General features: G+C 38.8%; 1 protein-coding gene across 4 annotated transcripts in view; it reads right to left on the bottom strand.

Moving 5' to 3' along the window:
* Positions 1-24,220, bottom strand: part of LOC148848768 (mechanosensitive ion channel protein 1, mitochondrial-like) — a 38,893-nt gene extending 14,673 nt beyond the window's left edge. The window contains exons 1-4 of one of the 4 annotated variants that reach the window (XM_088950573.1): positions 24,070-24,220; positions 22,443-23,372; positions 22,065-22,342; positions 6,447-6,547 (exon numbers count right to left, since the gene is read on the bottom strand). In XM_088950573.1, the coding sequence (XP_088806699.1) occupies positions 6,447-6,547; positions 22,065-22,342; positions 22,443-23,272 (1,209 nt within the window). In that variant the 5' untranslated portion in view covers positions 23,273-23,372; positions 24,070-24,220. Of the gene's footprint in view, positions 1-6,446; positions 6,548-22,064; positions 22,343-22,442; positions 23,394-23,579 lie in introns of all 4 variants that reach the window. The other 3 variants (XM_088950572.1, XM_088950570.1, XM_088950571.1) reach the window with 3 other exon arrangements.
* Between the last annotated feature and the right edge of the window lie 2,103 nt (positions 24,221-26,323).

Raw genomic sequence — 26,323 nt, 5'->3', positions numbered from 1 at the left:
GCCACCATTCCCTCTTGCAAGATTGGATCTTTGCAGCAATAGGAAGTCAAGAAATCAGTTCTTGACATCAGTCTTGCAGGAAAGACAAAAAAAGATTCGGTGTTAAGAGTTTCCAGAGGATTCTTGCGAAGGATCCAGTGTGTAGGACGCACCCTGCTGGTTCCGTTCCATCCACAGGTGTGTCATCTTCAGCAGGAGCGGATCTTGGTTTCTTCTTTGGGCGTGAACACCAACTTTGAGAGATACTGCTTCTCCGGATCAAGTATATTCCTCCCTTTTGCCTTTGGTTCAGATTTGGTTCGATTATGGTTCAAGTAGGATCCTAGAATATTGTATTCTAAATTTGGGGAATGTGATTCCCAGTTGGAAGAAGGTAGGAAAATTTTTGAAATTCGCCCACCCATTCCGCAACCCCTTTTGGCGTCCATTAGATGGATCCTACCCTTCTTACACCTAGTCACCTAGGCGGGCGCCTAGGCAATGATTTTTTTTTAAGTAAAACCATATATCCTAGGTAGTTCCCTAGGTTCCATAACCATCTTTCCTTAATAATTATTCATAATTTTCATAAGAAAAGTATAAGTTTCATGTTTAAGTCTAGAAAATCAACATTTTATGAGAAGAAAAAGAACAAAGTAAAGAAATATAAAAAAATATAGGGGCTGAACCCCTACTTTTGTTATAGGAAAGAAGAAAAGAAAAGGTGGAAGAAGAAGAAGAAGAAGACATGGAAGAAGAAAATGTGTTGATTAGACAAAATTTTAAGTTCTTCCTTTGCTTATAGGTTCAGGCTTTGAAATTTTTGAGGGTTCAACCAAGGATCAAAATTTCGATACGATACGACCCATATTGGGTGTATTGTATTGTATCTTTGGGGTCCTGATACCTGTTTACAGGTGTTTTTGGGGGGCCCATTTTTTTCAATAATATATATATATTTAAAAATGAAATTGAAAACCAAAGAAATAAAAAAAATAGGGGGAGTATCATTATAAGTACCAATACACCTCTGCCAATACACAAAGGTGTATCAATACTGTGAACCATGGGTTCAATACAGCAGTTAGCAATGTTGCATTGATTAAACCCTAAGAAAATAAGAAAATAATAAAAATAAATTAGTATATAAACACATAAAATGAATATTCTAGTTTAATAATGTCTATTTTATAATTATAATGTCAAAAAATAAAAAATATAATATTTTCTAACCTAGTGCACAAAACTGCTAGGCGACTGGGCGAGGCGAGCCTCTAAGGGCGCCTTGTCGCCTAGGCGTCGCCTTGACAGCTATGACCCTGGTGAATGGAACTGTAGTGGATCACTTTCCAGCTTTAAGGGGAATTAGACATGGGGACCCCCTTTCTCCTTTCCTTTTCAATGTGATTGCAGAAGTGTTGGGGAGGTTAAATCAGAGAGCATATTTGAAAGGTTTAGTGAGGGGATGGAGAGTCGGAAAAGATAGTATACCTATAATTCACTTACAATTTGTTGATGATACTATCTTGTTTTGTGAGGGGGAGAATGTGAGATGGGCCAAAAACTCGAAATTGTTGGTTCAAATATTTGAGCAAATGTCTAATATGAAGGTAATTTTTGGTAAGAGCTGTGTTGTGGGGATTAATATGGAAGAGACAACTATAAGGGAAAGGGTTGAAGCTTTGGGGTGTGTGGTGGCTCAATGGCCTTTGAAATATTTGGGGATGCCCTTAGGTGACAACCCCAAAAAAAAAGTTTTTGGAACCCTATAATTGATAGGTTTCAGAAGAAGCTAGCCACTTGGAAGAAGAACTACTTATCTCTAGGAGGCAGAATCACATTGATTAAGTCTACATTGGCAAGCTTGCCTATGTATTACTTACCAGTTTTTAGAATCCCGATGAAGATAAGTAAGTTATTGGAAAAGTTGATGAAGGACTTGTGGGAACCAGGGGAGGAGAAGGATCATAAGGTAAATTGGGATTGGGTCCCTAAAAGCAAGGATGATGGAGGGTTAGGAGTAGGTAATGTTCGAAAGAAAAATGAGGCTTTGTTGGGGATATGGCTGTGGAGGTTGGAAGGTGAGAGGGGAAGCTGTGGACTAGAGTGATTTTTAGTATTTATGGTCAGGCAAAGGATGGCTGGGATACTGGGTCTTTGGCAAGATCAACTGGAGCTTCTCCTTGGAAATCCATTCAAGCCATTCTACCTGCCTTCCTACAACACATCAGGTATGACCTTTGTTCTAGGAATCAAGTAAAATTTTGGGAGCACATTATGGGGGGTGATTTACCTTTGAAAGACCAATTTCCTTCTCTTTTCTCACTTTCTCAGTACAAGGGCAAGGTTGTGTCTAGCTTTCTAGTTCCCTCTCAGTCCAACTTTGGGTTTGGTTGGGACCTAGGGTTTAGGAGAGGCCTAAGGGATTTGGAAGCCGAAATTGCAATGAATTTGATCCAAATCCTAAATGGGGTGGTGCTGGATCCCTCTGAGAGGGATAAGAGACTATGGACTCTAACTCCTTCCGGGACTTTCTCTTGTGCTTCCTTCTTTAACTCCCTTTTGCATGCTACCGGTAATTTTACACAATTTCCTAGTTAAGGAAGTTTGGGGTGAGCTGATTCCTCCAAGGGTTGGAGCTTTCTGTTGGGAAGATTTATTGGAAAGATGTAATACCTGTGGCTTACTCCAAAGGAAAAGGTCTTATTGGTGCTTATCTCTTGGTTGGTGCATTCTCTGTAAGGCTAATGGTGAAAGCTCCTACCACTTATTAATTTTTCGGTTATAGGTGGACCCCCAGGTCAAACATCCAAAGCTTGTTTAGCTCCTCGTTCCTTAGATGGCCAAAGAGAAGGGGAAGAATTATGTGGAGATGTGTGAGAGCTGCTACTTGTTGGACTTTATGGGAGGAAAGGAATGCCAATTTTTTTCTAAAAAGGAAAGAAATAAAGAAGGTATTATTGAGGTCATAACAGTCAGGGTAGTGCATTGGTTAAAATCCTTACAGCTATTTGATGATGTTTCTATGGTTATGCTCTTGAACAACTGGATGGAAGTGGCTAACTATGCATCGGCTCGGTTTTTTGTTGCTCCTGTGTGATCACCTCCTAGCAATGGATTTATATAGTTAAGTTTTGATGGGAGTAGTGAGGGTAACCCAAGCCCTTCAGGTGTATGGGGTGTCTTCAGAGATGAGGAGGGGAAGTGTTAGCAATGTATTCATGCTCCATTGGGGTTGGGGACTCCCTTAGAGCTGAGATCTACGCTGTTATGGAGGGTATTAGAAAGAGTAAGGAACTGAATATACAGAAGTTAATTATTGAAGAGGACTCGAAGTTGGTGGTAAGCTAGTTACAAAGGGGAAGCAGGCTTTGGAAGTATGCCAATGAAAGAAAGGAAATTAAGTGGCTAACTATGGGGATGGACATCCAATTTCAGTGGGTGAAAAGAACAGAAAATGCGTTTGCAGATGCTTTGGCAAAGCAGGGAATGGGTAGGGATCATTTGTACTGGGCTGTATTGTGAAATGCTATGTTTGTTCTCTTGTAGAGAGTTAAGTCTTTTTAACTCTCTCTGGATTGTTGTACCTATCTCTTTAATCTACTGAAATTTTGTTATTGATCAAAAAAAAAAAAAAAAAAAAAAGCAGTGGATGGATTACCAAAACCAGATGAGGAGGATGCCTTACTCTTTTCCAAGTGCAATAGAAGACTCCAAAGTTTATCCTTCATGTAAAGGAGTCATGAAATTAATTGGTCACATTACAAGATTGACCCTCATTACCAATTGTGGCCAAATGAGTATTGCCTTTCCTTCCAATTTTAAATTTGTCCAGTTTCAAGTGAGGATTGAGTTTCCAACATCTTTCCTTAGTATGCTTCCGCTTCTTGCAATATTCACAGATGGCATCATCAGACTTCTCAGTAGTAGGATAATTACTGCTGCCACTTGGCCTAGGCTTAGAGGACATAAAGGTAGAGTGCTCAATCACAAAGGGTTGCATCATGGCTGCCCTTTTACTTTCTTCCCCTTGCACAAGAGAGTAAGCAATAGCCAGAGAGACAATGCCCGCACTCAGAATATGTTGGCTAGTGAAATCAAACTTTGGATTTAAGCCAACAAAAAAGTTAAAGACCTAGTTCTCCTCAATGTACTTCATGTACTGCTCGGCATCTATAGGATCCTTCCACTCAAAAGTTAAATGGTCCATTTCTTCCCAAAGAGATTGTAGAGAGAAGAAATACATAGCCACTGTTCTCTCCCCCTAACACATACTACAAGCTTCTCTCCTAAGCTGATATGCTCTAGCGGTACTGTGAACCTGTGAGTAAGTGGCGACAACCCTATCCCAAATATCTTTACCAGTCATGAGGAACATGTAGCTACGAGCAATGTGAGGTTGCATTGAATAGACCAGCCAAGACATTACCAGTGAGTTATCCTGTTCCCACTTTGCAAACTTAGGGTCTTCAATTTTCAGCTTCACCAATCACCTCCTTGCCTGTAATGAATCCCAACTTACCTCTCCCTGTGATTATAAGTTTAGCCAATTGGGACCACTCCAAAAAGTTGGTCCCATCAAGTTATACAGTACCATACCACTAGAAACATCAACATTTCCAAGAAACACCCTATAACCCATCTGTATATCTTTTGGTGATTCCATACCTCACAAACAACTATCTCTACAACTAAGGAGCACCCTAACACCCAACTGAAATACAAACCCAAAAAGGAAGGATCAAACTTGGTTAAAGGCTAAAAAATGGGCCAAAAAGCTGGTTGGCGGAAAAATAGAGGGAGAATAAAAAACTCCCAAAACTTTTTTAAGGTTCAGAAAAATACGAGACCACTTCCTGTCATTCCCAAAATATAAAACGACCTATAAGAACCAGGTTTTGCAGAATAAAATCGACCAAACAAGGTAAACAAACCTCTAGACCAGATCTGGAATTTCTTTGATTTTTCACTTGAAAAATCCACAAAAAGTCATAAAAGCATCAAACCTCAACGAGACATATACCAAAATTCATCTAAAATCAGGGCGAATCAAAACCATACAATTTTTAGAGATTAACGCCGCCACCTATACGGACTTCTAACACCATCCAGCAGCGGTCTGATGTCAGTAGCTCACAACCTATAGAGAAAGACTCCCACAACCTTCTAGTTGCTCTGATACCAAGTTACAACATCTAGGTTTTATTGAGAAAGAAAACAAGAAGAGAGAAAGGCTCGAATAGAGGAGAGAGTTACTATTCACTCTCTCAAACTTGGAATTTTATACTATTGAGAGAAATTACAAATAAGCCCTCATATGGGTGCCCAAATACAAAAGAACAAAAAGGAGAAGAATACCCTTGCACCCAAACAATCTCAATGGACTCCCAGGCTCACTATATAGTTTTCTACAAATTCCCTAAGAGCATCACATAAATCATCTTTTAATGCATTCCAATAATCTTGATAGAGAGCCATTATAAAACCAGAGACTATGTTGGGAACATTCTAGTTATTCATCTTGATCGGTAATCACTTGCCCTTCTAATTCTAATTTGGCCACTAGGTTTGCAACATTCTAGTCAAACTACTAACTGACTACCTACTCTCTTTTGCTTCCTAGGTCTCAATCTGAGATTATTACATACATATATATCATGTATTGTATTTGTGGCAGGCAAAAATAATAGAGTTGTTCTTAACTATAATTTATTTGAACAAGATGAGCAACTCAGATTAAAATGAATGCACCATTTGTAGAAACACCTGATAGTTTTATGCTAAAACAGAGTAAAACAAATGTGGTCTCTATCATTTGAAAAAAAAATTAATTAATTAGAAAAGTTGCAGCAATATGGCTTTAATGAATAGGTCTTAACATTAGGATGAAGTGAAGCTTCAATTGATCAAACATGTTGTAATGATCAAACCAATAGTAAACCATATCAATTAAATAAAAACGTTAGTAGATAAAAATTATTGTCCCTTTACCAGTGCAGGTCCTTAAAAAGTAATGTTGCAGAACAATTGTTTCACCAGAAAAATGGAATCAAAATATTAAAAGAATGTAATTGAGATATGGTAATTGTTTCTATTAATAAGTAAAAAGACTAGGCCCTAGGCGTGTTTATAATTTAATCTTAGAGGTGGATGCTGTCAGATCAGGGTCATTCATAAATCTGTAAAGGGGATTGGATCACAGGTCAAATGGTATGACAACTGGTTGACCCAGTAAGACATGGCATCATAACAAACATATAAATATATAAATAGTTTAATATATATATATATATATATATTATATATATTATAGATATAAATGTTTTAAGGCTTAATTATGTTTAATATATTGATAAAGATAAACTATAAAATTTGAGAAAAGTTTAGTCACCAAGGTTAAGATCATAATAACCAAAAAAAAATCTACCAATACATATTAACTAGTATAAAAAATAAGTTCAATATACTTTTATGGTATCTCCTAATGAGAAGGGCTTTGTGAACTGCATAGACAGCCCACTTAGAACATTCCCAAGGATGTCTCTAGCAGCAAACGCAGTAGCAACACCTGCACAAAAGATCAAAGACAATGTTCAGATGACTATAAATAAATTTGATAAAAATAAAAAGAAATAATATTAAGAAAGATCACTTTTCTTAGTTTAAAACTAAATATTCATCAACAATTGATTAAAGGAATTCATGTCAATGATTAACATACAATAACAAGCATAAGACTAGCTATGGGTAGAATTTTGCGTGGATAAGAGGTTAACAGTGATTGGAATTTTCCCTGATTCAGAAAACTGAATTTAACAAGCTATGGGTAGAATTTTGTGAAGGACATTGATCTCGTCCTTCATTGCATTTGTCCACCCAGGAATAAGTAAAACTTCTGCAACACTTTTGGGAAGGGAAACACTATCAATAGTAGAGAGGAAAGCATGGAAAGAGGGTGAAACATTCTCATAGGATAAGGAGTGAGCCATTGGGTGGTGTGTGGTGCATGATCTGACACCCTTCCCCTTAGCAATAGGAAGGTCCAGATCACAATTAGAAGTATCAATATCAATGGGTTCAGGGACACTAACTGGAACAATAGTACCTGGATGCAGTGATGGATTCAACTCCTGAGAGTCCGATGGCATAGGTTGCACAGCTTTAGGATGCTCTGTGTCTATTGAACTTTGTTGAACCCAGCCTTGACTTTTGTACCGCTATCTACGAAAGACCCAGAATGGAGGAGGGTAAGGAGGAGAAGGCAACAAAACCTATCTCTGTTTCTCCTCACTTGGACTCTACCCTTGAGGAGAAGCAGGGAAGAAAGACATATCTTCAAAGAAAGAAACATCCATGGATACAAAGTATTTTTTGGAAATAGGGTCAAAGAAACGATAACCCTTTTGGGAAAAGGGGTAGACAAGGAAAACACAAACAATGGCTTTGGGGTCTAGCTTCCCGCAGGTAGGAGACAAATCATGGACAGAACATTTACACCCAAAAACACGCATAGGGATAGCAAACAATGGAGTAGTGGGGAAGATGAGCTGATGAGGGGACTTGTATTCCAAGAGACGAGATGGCATCCGATTGATAAGATAAGTCGTAGTCATAACAACATCCACCCAAAATATTTTGGGAACATTCATGTGTATCAACAACCCCTGAGCAACCTCTAGAAGATGACGATTCTTTCTTTCTGCAACCCCATTCTGTTGAAGGGTTCTAGCACAAGAGCTACAATGAAGAGAGCCACAAGTATTAAAAAATTCAGTGAGGTCACCATGAAAATACTCTTTGGCATTGTCTGATTGGAAAATTTTAATCTCTGTCTGAAATTGTGTGTATACTATACATTGGAAGGCTTTCACAAGTTTAGGAACTTCTTCTCGAGAGTGCATAGGGTACACCCAATGTGTATCGAGAGAAGTCATCAATGAAAGATATGAAGTATTTGTAGCCATTCTCTGTTGGAATATTTATAGGTCCCCTAACATCAAAATACACAATGGAAAAAGAAACATCTGATCTTTTATTACGTAAAGGAAAAGAAGTTTTACAATGTTTACTTAGCTGACACACTTGACATTGAAAATCATTAACTAACACAGACTCAAACAATTCTGGAAACAAGTACTTTAAGGACTCAAAGGACATATGACCCAAATGACTGTGCTATAAAGTAACTCGACTTTTATTTGACTGACTCAAAGACTCTGAGGCCGCAAGACCAACTTTATTCTCCAACACATAGAGACCATTCACTATGTTCCCTTTACCAATCGTCCTTCCGAAGGCCAAATCCTAAAAGACAAAAGATTGAGGAAAAAAGGCCACTGAGTAGTTCAAGGAGTGTGTAATGCTACTAATAGATAGCAAATTAATAGGCAGTTTTGGAACATGTAGAAGATTGAATAAAGGTAAGCCAAATGGCAAAGATATAGATCCTTGACCAGCAATGGAGGAGAAGGACCCATCGGCTAACTTCACTTTATCTTTGCCAGAAAGAAGGGTGTATGATTGGAAAAATGTTGACTTACCAGTCATGTGATTAGAAGCACCAGAATTAATAATCCATGGAGATTCGGAGGTATCAGTAGACACATGGAATGTAGAAGCTAAGTTACCTGAGGTAGAAGCAAAGGAGGTTGAAGGAGTGGGTCCAGAATATGCTTTTGTGAGAGCCCTACCATATTGCTCCAAATGGTAACAGAAGGCAGAGATAATATTTTCCTTGAGATCAGACCTGGGGGGCAATCCTGAGAGTTCACAGTAGTTCCTCCACTCTACGACTCATGAGAGGCCAAGTTAGTCGAGGTGAACCTCTTCTAATTTGGTTTCTTGTTCTGATCTTGAGCTGATTTCTTATTTAGGTCTTGTGCCCACTTCGGCTTTCTATGAAATTCCCAACATGCCTCTCGTGTGTGTTGAGATTTCTAACAATGAGTGCACCACAATTAATCTTTATCATCAGCCCTTTTCTGACCATCTCCCTTTCATGCTGAATTGGTATTATTTCTTGCAGCTAAAGCAATGGCCCTCTCGGGGGGATTCATGGCAGATTTTCTACTTTCATCGGATTGAGCGAGCATACACCTCTTGGACAAAAGGAAAGGTCCTTATTGCCCAAAATTTGAACTCGAATGGGTTCATACATAGGATTAAGCCCTAACAAAAAAGCAAACACCCGTTGCTGTGACACCTACTGTTTGTAAGCTTTGGCATCCTTTGCATTCTCCCAATCAATGTTTTGATAGTAAATCTAACTCTTTCCAGATAGATGTAAGGGTAGAGTGGTAGGTGGATAAGCTTCTTTCCCCTTGTTTACATGTTGCAGACTCGGCTTGCAATTGATAGATTCTAGCAGTGTCTCTGCTCGAAGTAAGTTGACCTTGCTTGTTCCCAAATTTCCTTGGTTGTCTCAGCCCACATAAAATTCTACTTAACTGATGGTAGCATAGTAGTCAAAAGCCATGATATAATCATGGAGTTTTCTTGGTCCCACTTATCATATTCAGCAGTACCAGTCCTAGGTTCCTTCACTTTTCCATTGATATACCCTGCCTTACCCCGGGCTGTGATGTACAACCGCATCTCCTTAGACCATGTCAAATAATTTCTGCCATCTAAGGGAATAATGGTTGTTGGAAAGTTCATAGAGTCAAGACTGCTGTTCATTCCTCCTTGGTTAAAAGAGGTTCCAGAAGTTGCAGAGTCTTCAGAGGCCATAACAAAGGCTGCTAGCAGAAGTTTCAGACCTACAACCCTCCTCCTGCAGTCCACACACTCACAAACACACAACTCCCACAGTAAGATTCAAGGTCAAATTGCAACCACAGTAACACAGCACCTGCTGTCACAGATTTACAGGTCTAACTGACCTCACAAGGGTTGTAGTCACAGTAACACAGCACCTGCTGTCACAGATTTATAGGTCTAACTGACCTCACAAGGGCTAGTTTAAGCCACACATAACATCTACATTTCTGCTGATGTATTTCTTCATCTGAACCAGATCATACATGGCCTGCACAGGTTCTTTACCCACACAGTTTTGGATCACAGACCCACAGAAGTCATTAAACACGCTTACACCATTCGGCTAGGGCAGATTTTAGGATGTTCTTGGCAACAATACCAAGAGCCAATGATAAAAAATCATTTCGATCTAGGTTCCTGATCGGTTTGACTGATTTTTGGAAGTTACAGTCCAGAGAAGAATGGGAGAAGAAGAAAAACAGCCATTGACCTCTAGAAAAACTCAGTCAATCATCTGCCAATCTCTGAGTGTGATTTTCTTTTCAGTTTCTGTTTAAAAAATAATAGAATAGGGTCCAGCAACTCAGTGCAAGGTCGAACCAGTTTTCTCATTCTCAGTCCAGGTATGTGATTTGTAAGATCTTTGATCAGATAAAAACACCTTTTACAGAGTGCTGTCTAGCTCTGATACCATGATTTCGATCAAGAGTGAAGAAGAGAAGAGAAGAGAAGAAGAAAGAAGAGAAGGAAGAGAAGGAAGAGAAGATTGAGATCGAAAAGATTATAGCTGGCGGTGCCAGGCTTTTGTAATTATATGTTAGGGTGACAACATAAGAAATAAAAATAAATGAAAAGACAAAAGTGCCCTTGCGGCACATGACTAAGATTACATCAATTTCCTCCAGACTACCCCCAGCATCCTCACTATAAATGGCAGCCCAACCAATTTTAGCAGGAAGCTACCAGAGAACTGCTCCACCTCATTACACAGTGACTTCCAATTCTGAACTTGGACCAGCCCCTCTTCATATTTGAAAGTCGTGAAGCCCCGTTTTACTCCATCACCAATGAGTAGAATCGCCTTCCTGTCTGAGAATGGTTTTAAGGCTACCTCAGCTTTTAGTTCCAATTTATTCTTCGCTGTATCTAACAATTTCCTCCAATCTTTAACCTCTCTATTAACTGTTATAACCAACCTCCACTCCCACACACTCTGCTCAACCTCAATTATCATCTTCTTTGTCATGTTTGAACTTACAACAGCTCCACCCCGAAGAGTTGAGGTCTATTTTTCTTTCTCATCATTTGCACTGCTCGGCACCTGGTTCTGAATATGCTCCAGACTGTCTTCCGAGGTTGGTTCTTGTTCTTCCTTTAAGTCCTGTCTGCAGAGACAGGGAACTGTTGTAGCTTCTCTGTGAATAATATCCAACCCTGTGACTGCTTCCCTTCCGGTATGCATACCATCTATTTCCTATCAGCAAAGTATTCCATAACAGTAATAAACCATCCTTTCCCATTCCTCCTTAACTTCACATCTTTTTCTTAGCACCTCCAAAGAGCTTCTCATCCTGCTGCCCTGATGGAGTTGATTACGCCGTCAATGAACCCTTTCAACTATAGCACGGCTTCCTTGTGTAATAGAACCATCGCCTTCCTATCCTCTCTTATTTTTAGCAGGTTTCTACCTCTGGCCCTTCCAAGTTCCAACATCAATCTTTTTGCTTCGATGTCCAATTCAAGTTTCCATCTGTTCACTGTCTGGAAATCTTCGTCACTTTTCCCTTTCTCTCCTCTCTCCATCTTTGTCTTCAATCCCCAGAGGCCCATTATTCCCTTACAGCAACCAGAGAGAATGTTTATAAAATGCATGTGAGGTTTATGCCTTGAGGCTTACGTTGGGTTAGTAAGCACCTTACACCTTAACCTTGAGATTCACACCTAAAGGTATATGGTAGATGGCTCACAACTTGAGATGCCACAAGTCAAAAAACAAATGCTTCATAATTAAATTAAGTAGGGTTCTTTTCTTTACATGATTGATTTAAATACCAATTATGGGTTTAGTGTATGAGCATTTTCTGTAATTTATTGAAATGTTTTTCAACACTCTGTGAGGTTTTTGTTTTACATTTATAACCTTCAAAAAGTCTTATATGACTTGCAAGAATGCATTAAGTTTTCTTTTTAAGCAGTTAGTATCAAGGTTTAAAATGTTAGTGTCAATGGGGATTCTTTTTTGATCAGCAACCAACAAGAAAATTCATTAATGATTAAAGTAGAAGACACAACAAGTAGTTGTGAACAAAGAGCATGCCCAATACAAGGCAAGCCACCCAGCCCATATTACAATTCTGCGCAATACATTGATTCTCTTTGTACCCCATGCTCAGCCAAGTTATCAGCCACATTGTTTGCAGATCTTCTAACCCAATGCACTTGGGATGTTTGTTCATGTCTTTTGACAGCCCCAGAAATCTTCTGAAATCATTTCTCAGCTGCCAAGTCACCCCCTCTCCTTTTTTCAACCATCCCACAACTATCTTCAAGTCCCCTTCAATAATCAATCTATCAATTCCCAATTCTTTGGCCTTCTCTACCCTGTAAACCGCTGCTAAAAATATCTGTTTTCACCAAATCAAGTGTCAGCGGGGATTCTTGGGATCTAGGATAAAGGACAAGGTTGAAGCAAGGTTTAAAGTATCGATATGATACTCCTAATATGGGGCGTATTGTATCCATGGCCATGGATATGGGACATGCCACAATTGGGTATGTATCTCATGAGTCATTCGTATCAGCACGATATGCCTTCATATTGGGCTGTGCCGTGCCATATCGGTGGATATGGTCCAATACACACCAATTCAGAAGCAAGTGCCTAGTTTGACAAAACTGTATATTGAATGCTTTTTTATTCTTTTTCAACTTAATAAAAATTGATTTTTTTTTATCAGCAACACAGAAATGATTTCATTAATAAAAAATAGGCATGAGCACAAAAATAGGTTGTGAAAAGAGAAGAAAAACACAGCTATAGAAAAGCTGACCCCACCCAGAGATTATAATTGAGCCCAATTGGCTAGACCATCTGCCAAGCTGTTGGCAGTTCTTCTCACCCACTTAACTCTCATAGTCATGTCCTTTGCTAACCATTAAAATCGCCCGAAGTCATTCCTAAGGTGCAATGTCACCCCCTCCCCTTTCTTCAGCCATTTCAACACAGTTCTTGAATCACCCTCAATGACGATTATCAATTCCCAACTCCTTTGCCAACCCGACCCCGTATACTGCAACTAACAGTTTTGCTCTTGCCACATCATTAATAAAAATTGAAAATTATAATTATAAAAACTGAAATAAATAATTTAAGATTTAATTTTTCCCCAAAAATTTAATAAAAACTGAAAATTACAAAAATAATTTATTTTATCTACCCTAAATGATAACATATTTATTATTTGAAAAGTAGTTATTATTTATATAAAAATACTAAATGAATAAACGTTCCCAATAAAATTAATAGAAAATAGAAAATTAGAACCATAAAAACTGGAATGAATAATTTAAGATTTAATTTCCCCCAAATTTTAATAAAAACCGAAAATTATAAAAATAATTTATTTTATCTACCTTAAATGATTTGTGTTTACTTTACAATTATATGTAAAATGAAATAATTATATGGTTAAAATTAAACATATTTATTTGAAAAAATAGACATTATTTAATAAAAAGATTTCCCAAAATTTTAATAAAAAATGAAAATTATAATTTTTAAAAACTGAAACAAGAGTAATAATTATTGTATGATGTATACATGTTTTAGAGTCCTGGTATTGTTGATTGTAATGTTTCTCCTCATATAACCTATGAAAGTGTGCATTCCTCATGTCTTTACACCTTATTCATTGATAATTTAGCTTTATTTTTTTTACAAGTAATAGAATTTTTTTTTTGATCAATAACATCAATTTCATTAAATTAAGAGAATAGAGGGAAATGAATACAAAGAGAGGTAAAATAACTTAGCTCCCCAAAAAACAGAAAACACAGGGAAAGCAAAGAAAATTAAAAACTAGCCCAGAAAACTTCCCTATTCACTCCTTGCTTGGCCAACCCATCCACAAATAAGTTGGCACTCCTCTTCACCCAACTGTACTGAATCTCTATGTCCCTACCCGGCCATAAGAACTGTTTTTTCTCATTGTTAAAGTTCCACAAACCACTGTCATCTGTCTTCAACCAATTAATCACCACCTTCGAGTCACCTTCCGGAATCAAATGACTAATATTTAGATCTTTTGCTCTTCGAATTCCTTCAAGCACTGCAAGGATCTCAGCCCTAAGAGAGTCACCTTCTCCAATAGGGCCAAAGAATAAAGCAGTAACAATCCCTTCCTCATTCTTGAAGACTCCTCCAATCCCAGAGGGCCTTGGATTCCTTACACTGCTACCATCAAAATTCAGCTTTAAAAAGCCCGAGGGGGGAGGGGACCAGAACGGACAAAGAGTCCTCTTGCATCTTGCAGTGAAAGCAATCTCTTTCCAGTTTCTTAGCAAGTCATCCATAGGACAATCTGAAAACAACTCCAAAGATTTTAGTCAGTGGACCACTCTTATAAGGATTCGATCTAACAAATCTTCCAAAGTTTTTTCCTTGTCAGCAAAGACTAGCGAACCGCTGCCCTAATACACCTCCACATAGTCTTCCCTCGCTTCTTAGGCCAATTGAAAAAAGAAGGGGAAAACAAACCTTGGCCAGTCTTCGGAGGATACCAAGAACACCCAAAACGGGAGAAAACCCACTCCCAAACAGATTTAGCAACCTGATAAGAGACCATGAGGTGGTAGCCAGATTCTCCATCAGCTTTACAAAGAGCACATCTATTAGGAAGTAGACAATAGTTGGGTCTCTTTCTTTGGAGTAAGTCTAAAGTGTTGATTCTTTCCAGGAAAATTTCCCAACAAAAAAACCCCACCCGAGGAGGAATAGGTCTGCTCCAAATTTCCTTAACTGGAAAGGACAACCCCAGGGGGGTAGGAGGCTGAGTTAAAGTTTCAAAGAAAGAAGCACAAGAAAAGTTAGGTTTATAACTTAAGTTTGTTAGTAGTGGGCCTATTTTCTCTTTTTTATTATTATCTTTAGTGCCAGTCGGTCTACTAAGGGAAATCATGTAATTGTTCTTATATTTACAAACAAAGAATAAAACACATTGTTGGGGAGCTGAAGAGAGGATTGAACTACTCTCTCTTCTTCCTTTTCTTCCATCTTCTTCCTCCATCACTTCTCTCTCTTCAATCTCCTTTTCACCTATTACTTTTCTTTTTAATTCAGATTATTGCAAGTGTGATTTACAACTTGGTATCAGAGCAGGTTCTCACCTTTTCTTTCTTCCCTCTTTGCCCATACACAATGTGTATGGAGAATCGATTAGCTGATTAGGGAGCAGCTTATGTAGCCTAGTTGGGAGGGCTTTTGGAGAGGTTTTGTGAAGTTTTTATACCTAGTTGAAGCCCAAGGCAGGTTTGTGGAATATTTTCCCAAAAACCCTAACAACTGAAGGAAACTAACTGTAGGTTCTAGAGACACTTTGAAGTTGGCGCTTGGGGATCAAAGGGTAGCCTTTTGATTTTCATTAAGGGCGACTTTAGTTGAATAGGGTTTTGGAACCTCTAGTAGGAATGGTTGAAATTTCTCCTCTTCTCCCATTCTAGCGGGTCCTATGAAACTCTAGATTTGACTGTTTGAAGAGTAATTTTTTGCTTAGGATAGCAATTCTAGCTTAATTGAGACTTATTTTGATCTTCGTTTCACTCAATGGAGCAAGCTAGAGGAGAAACCAAATATCCTAGAGATTCTGAGTTTGGACATGGGGGGGGGGGGTCAATAAAGAATCTTTTTAGAGCAATGACCACTATAAAGTTGGATGGAGCCAATTATTTAGCCTGGTCTCAGTCTATTAAGATACATGTATTTAGTAGAGGGAAATGGGGTTATATCACTGGAAGCAAGAAGAAATCGAGGGAGGATGACCCTACCTATGAGAGGTGAATGTAGGAAAATTACATAGTAGTGGGTTGGTTAGTAAATTCTATGCAGCCACATATTAGCCAACACTACTTGTGGATGGAAACTACAAAGGAGGCATGGGATAGTGTCATGGAGACCTATTCCCAAAAATTGAATATTGTCTAGGCTTACAAATTGAAGAATGATGTGAATAGTCTAAGACAGGGAGAGAAGCCCTTAGTCGTTTACTTCTCCATGCTAAAATCTCTTTGGCAAGAGATTGATTTGATGGAAATTGTGGTTTGGGGTGTACAAAGGATGCTAAAACACATAGGAAGTTGGCGGAAAGAAATTGGGTTTTTTAGTTCCTTACGGAACTCAATCCGAAGTATGATATTGTGAGATAAAATGTTTTGGTGAAGGATGAGGTGACTTTATCTTAGACTTATTGTACGGTGAGTAGTGAGGAGAGTAGGAGAGTTCAGTCTGTGGAACCACTAATGGATCACTATGCTAATGTCGGAATGAAGCCGAAAGTCAACATTCAGAAGAAAGATGTTATTTGTGAATATTGCAAGAAGCCTAAACATACTAAAGACGCATGTTAGAAGCTGCATCCAGAGCTTATACCTACCAGACTCAAGAATGTAGATAGTGGAAAAAGGAATGAGAATGGGAAAGGTGGAAATGCAAATGTAGCCACCTCCTCACAAAGTGAACAAGGGTAGTGGTGAGAAATCAGTGGGAGAGCAACTAACAACTGCCAGGGCTGAGTATGAGAAGTATGATTGAATAATTAGTCACATGGAGCCCGCTGCTACAACACCTACTTCATCAAAGATAATACCTCTTCATCCGCATATGCCCATTTAGGTATTCATACTACTGCGAATCATGCTTCTATCTTAGGTAATTGTAGGATCCCTTGGATAATTAATTCTGGTGCCTCTGACCATATGACTAGTGTGCCCCCATTTATTTTCTACTTACCAACTTTTATCTAACCAAAATAAGATCTTCCTTGCTGATGGCTCTCTTGCTCCTATCTCTAGTAAGGGAAACATCAAAGCTTCAAACACTTTCATCTTATCCTCAGTCCTTCATATTCCTAAATTAAACACGAATTTGCTTTTAGTTAGTAATTTGACAAAATCTTAGAATTGTAGTATGACCTTTTTCCCTTCTTACTGTGTTTTTCAAGACATGGACTCTCAAAAGGTGATTGGGAGTGGCCATGAGGCGAATGGGATATACCTGCTAGACATGTCAAGACAAAGTCAAGTATCACCTCCGAGAGCAACTTTTGGTTCAAATGTGTCAAAATCAGTTAGTCGTATTGTGTTATGTCATATTGTTTGGGTGATATTTCTTTTCCTTCGTTGAGTCTTTTGTTTCCAACTTTGTTTAAAGAAAATAAGTTGTCAAGTCTACATTGTGAGTCATGTAAGTTGTCAAAGCATTGTAAAAACTTTTATTCTACAAGTAATAAAAGATCTGCAGTTCCTTTTCATATCGTTCGGTCTAATGTGTGGGGGCCATACCACTTACCTTGCATGGTTGGTTATAAATATTTTATTCTGTTTATTGATGATTTTTCTCGTTACACCTGTTTTACCTTATGTATTCCCGTGCTGGAGTGCCCAAACTTGTAAAATAGTTTCATGAATATGTGCTTACCCAATTTGATACCCGCATCAAGATATTCCGTTTAGATAATGCTAAGGAATATTTTGAGAAGGATCTTGTTTCATACTTTGAGAAGTTTGGGGTTATACATCAAAGTTCTTGTCCTCGTACTTCAGAACAAAATCGGGTAGTAGAGAGAAAGAACCAACATATTGTTGAAATAGCCAAGAGCATCCTTTTTGCCTCCCATGTTCCAGTGAGATTTTGGGGTGATGCGGTGATGACAACTACCTACCTTATTAACTGCATGCCTTCTTGAGTCTTGGGGTTCAAATCTCACTTTGTTGTCCTATTTCTTGAGAGTGAATTGTTTCCTATTCCCTTGCATGTCTTTGGGTTATGTTCATGTCCCTAGTTCTCAATACATAAGTTTGAACCTAGGGCCCAGAAGTACACTTTCTTAAGGGTATGCTTCCACAGAAAAGGGCTATCGTTGCTTTGATCCCACAAGTGAAACTCGTTTTGTCTCCGTGGATGTTACCTTTGCAGAATCACTTCCATTTTATGGTCATTCTTCTGAGGGGGAGCATTCCATTGAATTGTTTTCTTCACCTCTTCCTCTGCCTTCTCCTATTGATTATGAGGTTGAGTCTCTTGTGGTTCCTTTTGTTCCAATGGAAGAGCCTTCGTCTCCCAATTCTACCATTCCTACTCTTCCTCCTCCTCCTAGTCCTCCAGTTTTTATTACTCATCCTATTGTTCAGAGGTGGTACTAGAGACAAAGGCTACAACATGATCAGGTTGTTCCCTCATCTACAATTGAGCCTCAGACACTCTCAACCCCTGAAGAGAGGACAAGCCCTTAACCACCTGCTCCAGAACATCCCTTCCCAGACTTGGACCTACCTATTGTTGTGAAAAAAGGTAAGAGGAAATGTACAGCACATTTTATTTCCAAACACCTACTCTTCCAACCTGTTATCCCCACCCATCTTATTATTCTTTCTTAGCCTTCATTTCTTCTTAGCCTATACCCAAGTCAATTACAGAGGCCTTATCTAAGCAGAATGGAAGGAGGCTATGAGAATTGAAATAGAAGCACTTTGTAAAAATCATACTTGGGATATTGTGGATTTGCCTCATGAGAAGAAACCAGTGGGATGTAAGTGGGTGTTCACTATTAAGTATCATTTCAATGGCACCATTGAGAGGTTTAAGGCTTAGCTAGTAGCCAAGGGTTATACTTAGGTATAATGGAATTGATTATATGGAGACTTTCTTACTGGTTGCAAAAATTACCACAGTGAGAGTTTTGTTATCCGTGGCAGTGAGTTATGATTGTCCCTTGTATCAGTTTGATGTAAAGAATGCTTTCTTAAATGGAGACAGACTTGACTGAAGAGGTTTATATGTCACTTCCCCTAGATATGTATGGTAAGGAAATGCAGGGCAAGGTATGTAAGTTGAAGAAATCTCTTTATGGCCTCAAGCAATCCCCACTTGTTGAGTTTGGTTATACACAGATGCAATTTAACCATACCTTATCTATGAAGAGGAAAGGCACTCAGGTTACCTTCCTCATTGTTTATGTTGATGATATTGTCATTATAGGGAGTGATGTAGAGGAAGTCCAGGCACTCAAGACATTCCTTAACTCAAAATTTGAAATTAAGGATTTAGAGGAATTAAGATATTTCTTGGGAATCGAAGTTGCTAGGTCTAAAGATGGCATCTTCATCTCCCAACGGAAGTATGTGTTAGATCTTCTCATGGAGACTGGGAAACTTGGTGCCAAACCTATTTCTACACCTATTGATGCTAACCATAAACTCTCAACTGTTAATGGTGAGCTTTTGGCAGATAGGGGAGTGTTCTCAAGATTTTTGGGGAAGTTGTTATACCTTCGCATGACATGGCCAGATATCTCATATGTTGTTAGTATGATTAATCAGTTTACGCATGCCCCTAGAGACACACGTAGGGCTGCTGTAGAACAGGTTCTGTGTTATCTAAGGGAAGTTTGAGGAGGGTTCTGTATTCTAATCTAGTTCTTTCTGTCTTTTTGTATGAGACATGCATGAGGCTCATGAGGCATATGCCTCTAGCACACACACACACACACACATATATATATATATATAAACTGAAAGCAAATTTTAGAATATGAGAACTGAACCAATAACCAAAATAACCTAACCAAAGAAAAAATGAAATCAACATTTTTTGTTCGGTTTTTCAATTTCAACCAAAATATGCTTACCCCAACCTAAGACCAAGCTTCATCCTATCTTCCATGTTTCCTTATTAAAACCATGCAAGGTTGATGATTTTAAAGTGAGCCCATTGTTGTCGGAGTTTTCTAAAGATGGTTAGTGGTGGAACCCAATGCCCTCAAAGACATTCAATGGGTGAAAGTAGGTGCAAAGTGATCAAGAAAGCTATGGTGTAATGTACCTCTGCGGTGGTGTGGGATCCGGTGGTTGAGAGAGTAAAGAGGAAGCTTATGTCTTGGAAATCCAAGTATTTGTCGCTGGGGGGCAGAATCGCATTACTAAAAAGCTCACTATCTAATCTTCTAGCCTACCTTTTATCTCTTTTCCCAATTCCAGTCAAAGTTGCCCAAAGAATTGAGAAAATCCAAAGAGATTTTCTTTGGAGGGGCTGGGAGGAGGAAAAGAAATGTCATCTGGTTAACTGGGATCAGGTATGTAGCCCTAAGGAGAAAGGAGGGTTGGGAATCAAGAAGCTTAAGTTGTTTAATAAAGCTCTCTTGGGAAATGGATTTGGAGATTTGAGAAAGAAAAAGACAGATGGTGGAGAAAATTAATTGCAGCAAAATATGATACTGACAGTGGGGACTGGGTAACCATTAATCAATTGAATTCTTTAGGTTGCTCCCTGTGGAAAAAAAGTCATGGAAGTTCTCCCTTGGACGAGTAGTGGTCTAATTCCAAAAGTGGGGAATGGGAATAGGTTACGTTTCTGGAAGGATACTTGGTGTGAAAGTACACCCCTGGCTGAAGTATTCCCTCAGCTGTTTCAGATCACAGAAAATCAGAATGGATCGGAATCTAGTCAATTTGAAGTGAGTAGGGGCACTATTATGTGGAGCCCTTCTTTTAGAAGGTCATTTCAGGACTGGTAAATTGGGAAAGTTGCTGATCTCTTGGGGTTGCTTTACAGGCAGTCCATTGACTTGTCATCTGAGGATTCTTGGAACTGGAAGTTTAGTGTGGATGGTAGTTTCTCGGTTAGCTCTTTTGCGGAGGTTCTAAATGAAAGCTGTGCATCCAAAAATTCCAGTGGGGAAGATTTGGAACCCTTCTGTGCCTTCAAAAGTGAATGCATTGGTTTGGGCTGCGTCTCTCAATAGATGCCTTACAAAAGACTCCCTGGTTAGAAGGGGTGTTCAGATTCAGGACCAGCTGTCTGTTCTTTGTGGAGATATGGAGGAGGATGGCAGGCATCTATTCATTCACTGTTCGGTTACAGCTGCAATATGGAATCACTATTTATCGGGGGTGGGGCTGCAATGGTGTATGCCTTATTCAGTTCTGGACATGATATGGAGTTGGGAGCTGAAGGGTGGTTATAAATTGGTGAAGTGCATTTGGAGTGTCATGCCTGCAGCCATCTTATGCACAGTCTGGATGGAAAGAAACTGAAGGATCTTTCAAAATAAGGCCTCTAGCATAGATTGATTGATTGCCTTTGCATTTGGAAAGATAGTTTCCTGGGTGGCGGCGGCGAAGGACATTCAGGCTTCAGTCTTCTGTTCTCAGCTGAGATCTAGGTTTTTTCTTGAGTTATGATGTAATGTAGTTGTTAAAGTGAGTTTTTGGCTCTTTGTCTTAGGGGCCTGGGTTGTAATCTGCCACTTTTGGCCATTTGAAAAAAATTTTACCTTATCCTTTTTTTCAATTCTGATTCCGGTTCCAACTGTGAACCAAACGGACCCTAAGTTACAACAACAGTTTCCCCACATTGACCTCAAGGCCAAGGTCAATTTTAAGGGCAGGAGAGTTGATAGAAACCAAGAACCTCTCAAAGCAAGCCTCAAGTACCCAGTCCCAAGTCCAGCAAGTGGTGACTAGTCAAGCCCAAAGCACAGCTCCAACTCCTAGGAGGCACTGAACTCCACTCAAATATGTATACATCAGAAGGCCACGTTGAGCTGATGAATAGAATGCATGTAATTGGTGTGACCACTTGTATGAAAAGCTATACAAGGCCGAATATTTCAGAAGAGAGTAGATTCAAACTTCCCTCCATCTATGTTTCAAGAGGACGAGCTCCTTGAAGATCAGAAATGATCAGGGCCTACAGCTAGACTACCAGATGCACCATGCCACTCTAAGAAAATAAAGGCATTGTAGTTCAAAACCTGGAAAATTATATTAACCTATTTTGATTTGTAAAAGCTTTCTTCTATCAAAACCATTTACAAAATCCAATACCCTGTATTGTACCAAATTATATCATCCTTTTTAGTCAGTCTTTACAACTCATAGATGAAAATATTTCGGGAACAAAACTATCAAAAGGCATAAGTAATATGCCATAATTTTCTGTTCAATTACTGATCATAACAAAAATAATTTTCTTTTCAACTATTCATTTTATCAATGTTTTGATTGTGGATAAATTATAAATAAAATAGCACATGCAAAGGGAAGTTAAAGCTTACCCCCTATTCCTCCAACTGTCAAAATAGAGTGCACTGCCACGCCACAGGCCTCAGCTAAAGCCATTAGTCCCAATACAAATAAACCCACAGAAGAGACTTTGTCCAGAGCAAGCAACTTTTCTCGATCAAGCCCTGCAATATGCTGAACGGCAAGAGAACGAGAAACTACAATTGTTTTCCAGCGGTAAAGAAACCAGACAAATGAAATAATTAATGCACCCCTCCAAGTTTGTGCAATATATTGAGTTGCAATAGTATGTGGGGCAATCATCACACCTCTGTACGCAGAACAGAAAAGACAAGGAGCTTGTCATATGCACGTTAGGAGCATGAAAATGTAAAACAATACCCCTCAAGGTTTATGTTAAAATGACTCACAACTGCGAGAATGCCATGAAGGTATAAAGATATCTCACAGGGTCTTCTAAAGCACCCCAAAAGCTTTTCTCGTATGGAATTTGTTCCTCAGACAAGTTCCCTGCTAGTAGCAGCACTGAACTTTTCATTGTGTATGCATGAAATTTTCTCAATATCCTTGGCAAGACCAGCCAAGCCAATATAGTAGCAGTCAAAGTTGAACTAGCCGGAATTAAAACATTTCTTAGATAAGGGTGCGAATCAAGCAACTGTTGAACATAAGGAGTGAGTTCATCAGATGCCTCTCTAGCCTTTTGCCCTGTAAAAGCCATGGCGTCTACTGTAGACTGCCAATAATGCTTAATACCATCAACCCAATCACCTCCAACCATATCAGTGGTTTTAGAATTCGAATCATTTGCAACAGATCCAACAGACACTTCTGAGTTCCGTGGAGCTTCCCCTTTGCCACCAAAATATGATGAATATGTTCGAAGGTTGGAAAAAGTACTTAAGCAAACAGGAAAGACAGTATTTTGGGAGTGTAAACTCAATAAACTCTTGTTCTGCAGGCATTTAAGTGAAGAGGCAACAACGGATTCAGTCCTATAATGCCGAATATCTAGAATAAATTCAACAGACAACATTCTAAACTGGGTGTCCGCTCTATTGCCCCGCCAACATGATTCATTTCTATTGTACTTTCGAGTTTCATTTACATCCAATGGTCTCGCGAAGATGGGCACAGTGAATTTCGGTGATCTCGTATAAGAATTAGATGACCCAACAGAACGAATTCTCGAAGCAGCAAAAACAGGCTTCAAAATGGAAAATCTAAAGGCAGCCATCATAGCAGTTCAGTGTGAATATCTACCGGAATTTGATGGTCATTGCTTATAGACGAAGCATTTCAGCATTTTCTAATCAGGCAGGGCTCATTGACGGATTGACCTGTGGAAAAAGAAGCGCAGACTGCAAGTTCAAACAAAGATAATAAATGAATTAAAAACAAGGTATACATATCAACACTCGATCTTCAATGACTAGAATGAAATTGAGGGGAACTGATAATTTGTAATATAGTAGTAACTTTAGGTAAAAAATTCGGACATGTTCTTGACTTGTTGCATTTGGTATCGAGAATAATACTTCACTTACAGAAAAAGAAAACACTACGAATCGAATAGATGGTCAGATACGTTATACGTGTGATGGGATTTGAGAGCAACTGATCTTACAACCGTCGATCACAGAATATTTAACTTTCGGTCCTGCAGACAGAACTTCATTAACCTGCTCACAAGAGTCTCTGGCGCGACGGGATTCTCTACTCTGTACACACTGAAAGAATGGAACCCCGTGGTACATTGGGAACATCTCTCCATCTAATATATATCCGATACTAGGGGTCGCACGGGATTTATCAAGTAAAATAAACTATCAGAAAGTGATAATTATTAGGGCAAATTTTTTAAACTACCCTTTAATTGACTATTTTTTTCCCAAAAATCGCACCTACAAATGAACTCAAGAGGCCTAAGAAGAACGGGGAGAGAATTACTAAGAGGAGAATTTGAGTGGAGAACATGTTTCGCCAACCAATCAGTTGCCTAGTTAGCTTCATGAAAGGCATGAGAGAAAATCATACCACAGTCCGGCAATTCCACCGCTTTGAATGATAGTCCAAAGTCTCTAAGGCGAGTCAGGCATCTTCTTGAGGCAAGAAATGACGATGAGCGAGTCACCCTCAATGTAAATGGATTGATCTTTTAAGTTAAAAGCCACATTGAGGGCTTTCCAAGCATCCCACGCCTTAGCAAGATTTATCATGCCTCCCCAATAGGACAACCTTTCAAATCCAAGACCTCCCCAAGCATTCCACCGCTTTGGAAATACATGCAATAGCACAACAACCCTCACTATTACAAGAAGCATCAAAATTGATTTTGATAACCCCCGGTTTTGGGTTCCTCCAATAAACTGAGTTCCAAACTTTTTTATTGATCTTGTCCCTAGCTGTGTTGTTACAAATCTCCAATTGGTTATAGAAAGATTGAGCTTTATCAATGATCCCGACCGGATTGATATTTTTGTTACTAAAAATTTTCTCATTTCTATTCTTCCACAAGAACCATAGAATAATACTTGTCTTTTCTCTGCTTAACCGAGTTACATGGTTGTTAATCATGGTCATGTTAGACCACCAACTATGAATAGAGACTTCTTCGTCCATTTGGTTCATAATGTCCTAGCCCACTAGTCTCCAAACATGTTTTGTAGTCATGCAATTTTTGAAAATGTGATCAATGTTCTCGTCATCTCCACAAAAGTTACATGCCTCACTTATGTTCATACCCCTCTTCCTAAGGAAGTCTTTTGACAACAATTTACGATTAAGGAGCAGGAACATAAAGATTCTTATCTTGGGGGGACATTGAGGCCCCAAATAGTGTTTAGGAAGCCTCTGTGCTGCATTTGCATATTATCCCTAACACACGCTTCTTTGTATGTTGGTTTTATAGTGAAATTCCCCTTAGGGTCGAGTCTCCAAACGACTTCATCTTCTTTTGAATTCAAAGGGATAAAGATCATTTTAATCTTGTTCCAAATCGGCTTTGGGATCATTTTGCAGATTTGATCTTCCTTCCAAATCATTCTATCTTGATCAATATAGTCACTAACTTTGAAATCTTCATTAACAAGAGTGTCCTCTATCTTAACATCTTTAAGGATGTCATCCCCCACCCATTTGTCATTCTAAAAGTTAATAGATCTACCATTTCCAATTGACCAGCCAAGGCCTTTCCTGAGTAAATTTCTAGCTATGAGAATTCCTAATGAACATACAATTTATCTATAATTTATGAGGTCTTTGCATGAATTCTTATGCCAGTTTTATTCAATTTTGCCTTAATTTAACTTAATGACAAGAAAGATTTCAGGGGTAATCAATTCAAGAAAAAGAAGGCAAAAGGTAAGAAAAGAAGACAAAAAAATTACCAAATTCAGCCCAGCTCAGCCATGGAAGCAAGATAGCATAATTCGGCCCAAGTAGTGCAAGTTAATTCCTTGGAAAAACCTAAGGAAAGAAGCCTAGCAAGGAGAAAATTTCGGCCCAGCAAGAGGAGGCTCATTCTCAGGTCAAAGAACAACCTAGAGCATAGCTAACATGTGCTAAGAAAGAACTTAATTGCAGCCCAAAGGAGCTAGGGGCGACAACCCTTAGAAGGTTCTTGAGAAAGCACTCTAGAAGGTTCAAAGGGGATACACCCCATTCTAGAGGCTTCAAGAAAGGGCAAAAGCTCCCTTGAAAATCTATATAAGGAGGCCTCTAGAGGGGGAGAGGTGTTCAATTGCTTGAGATCAAGGATCTCCCACTCCTTGGGGTTTGAACATCTTGAAGAAAAGAGGAGAAGGAGAAGGATTTGGCACAAGAAGGAGAAGGAGAAGGGCTGAAGGAGTTCAAACTAGTAAGAAGAGAATGTGAGTTTGAAATTGGGGATTTTGATTCAGAAATCTAATGAATTAAATCTTTTTTAGTTTCAATTTTTCTTTGATTCGAATTAAGCTTCCTTTGATGTAAATTTCTCTTTCTCCCTCTTCCATTCTTTCTCGATGTAATTAAGTTTGTAAAATTTCAGATCAAGCAATCAATTTCTTTTTGTTCATTCGAATGGATGTGATTTGTTCTTGAAGTTTCTTGAATAGAGGTTAATTGTAGATTAGATCAGTCAATTAATCTTTCAAAACTCAGATTTGAATTCTCAGATCTGAGATTGCAAGATCTGAATTGCTTAAAAGAGAATTCAGATCTGCAATTTTCAGATTGGCCGATTTGATCTAAAGCTTGGAATTCTTAGAGTGCTTGAGAAAGACTCTAGGAATTCAGATATACTATTCAA

This window comes from Nelumbo lutea, chromosome 6 (assembly GCF_056320005.1).
Source record: "Nelumbo lutea isolate HS-2025 chromosome 6, American lotus-T2T, whole genome shotgun sequence".
Lineage (NCBI taxonomy): Eukaryota > Viridiplantae > Streptophyta > Magnoliopsida > Proteales > Nelumbonaceae > Nelumbo > Nelumbo lutea.
This window is presented reverse-complemented; position numbering and strand designations above follow the sequence as displayed.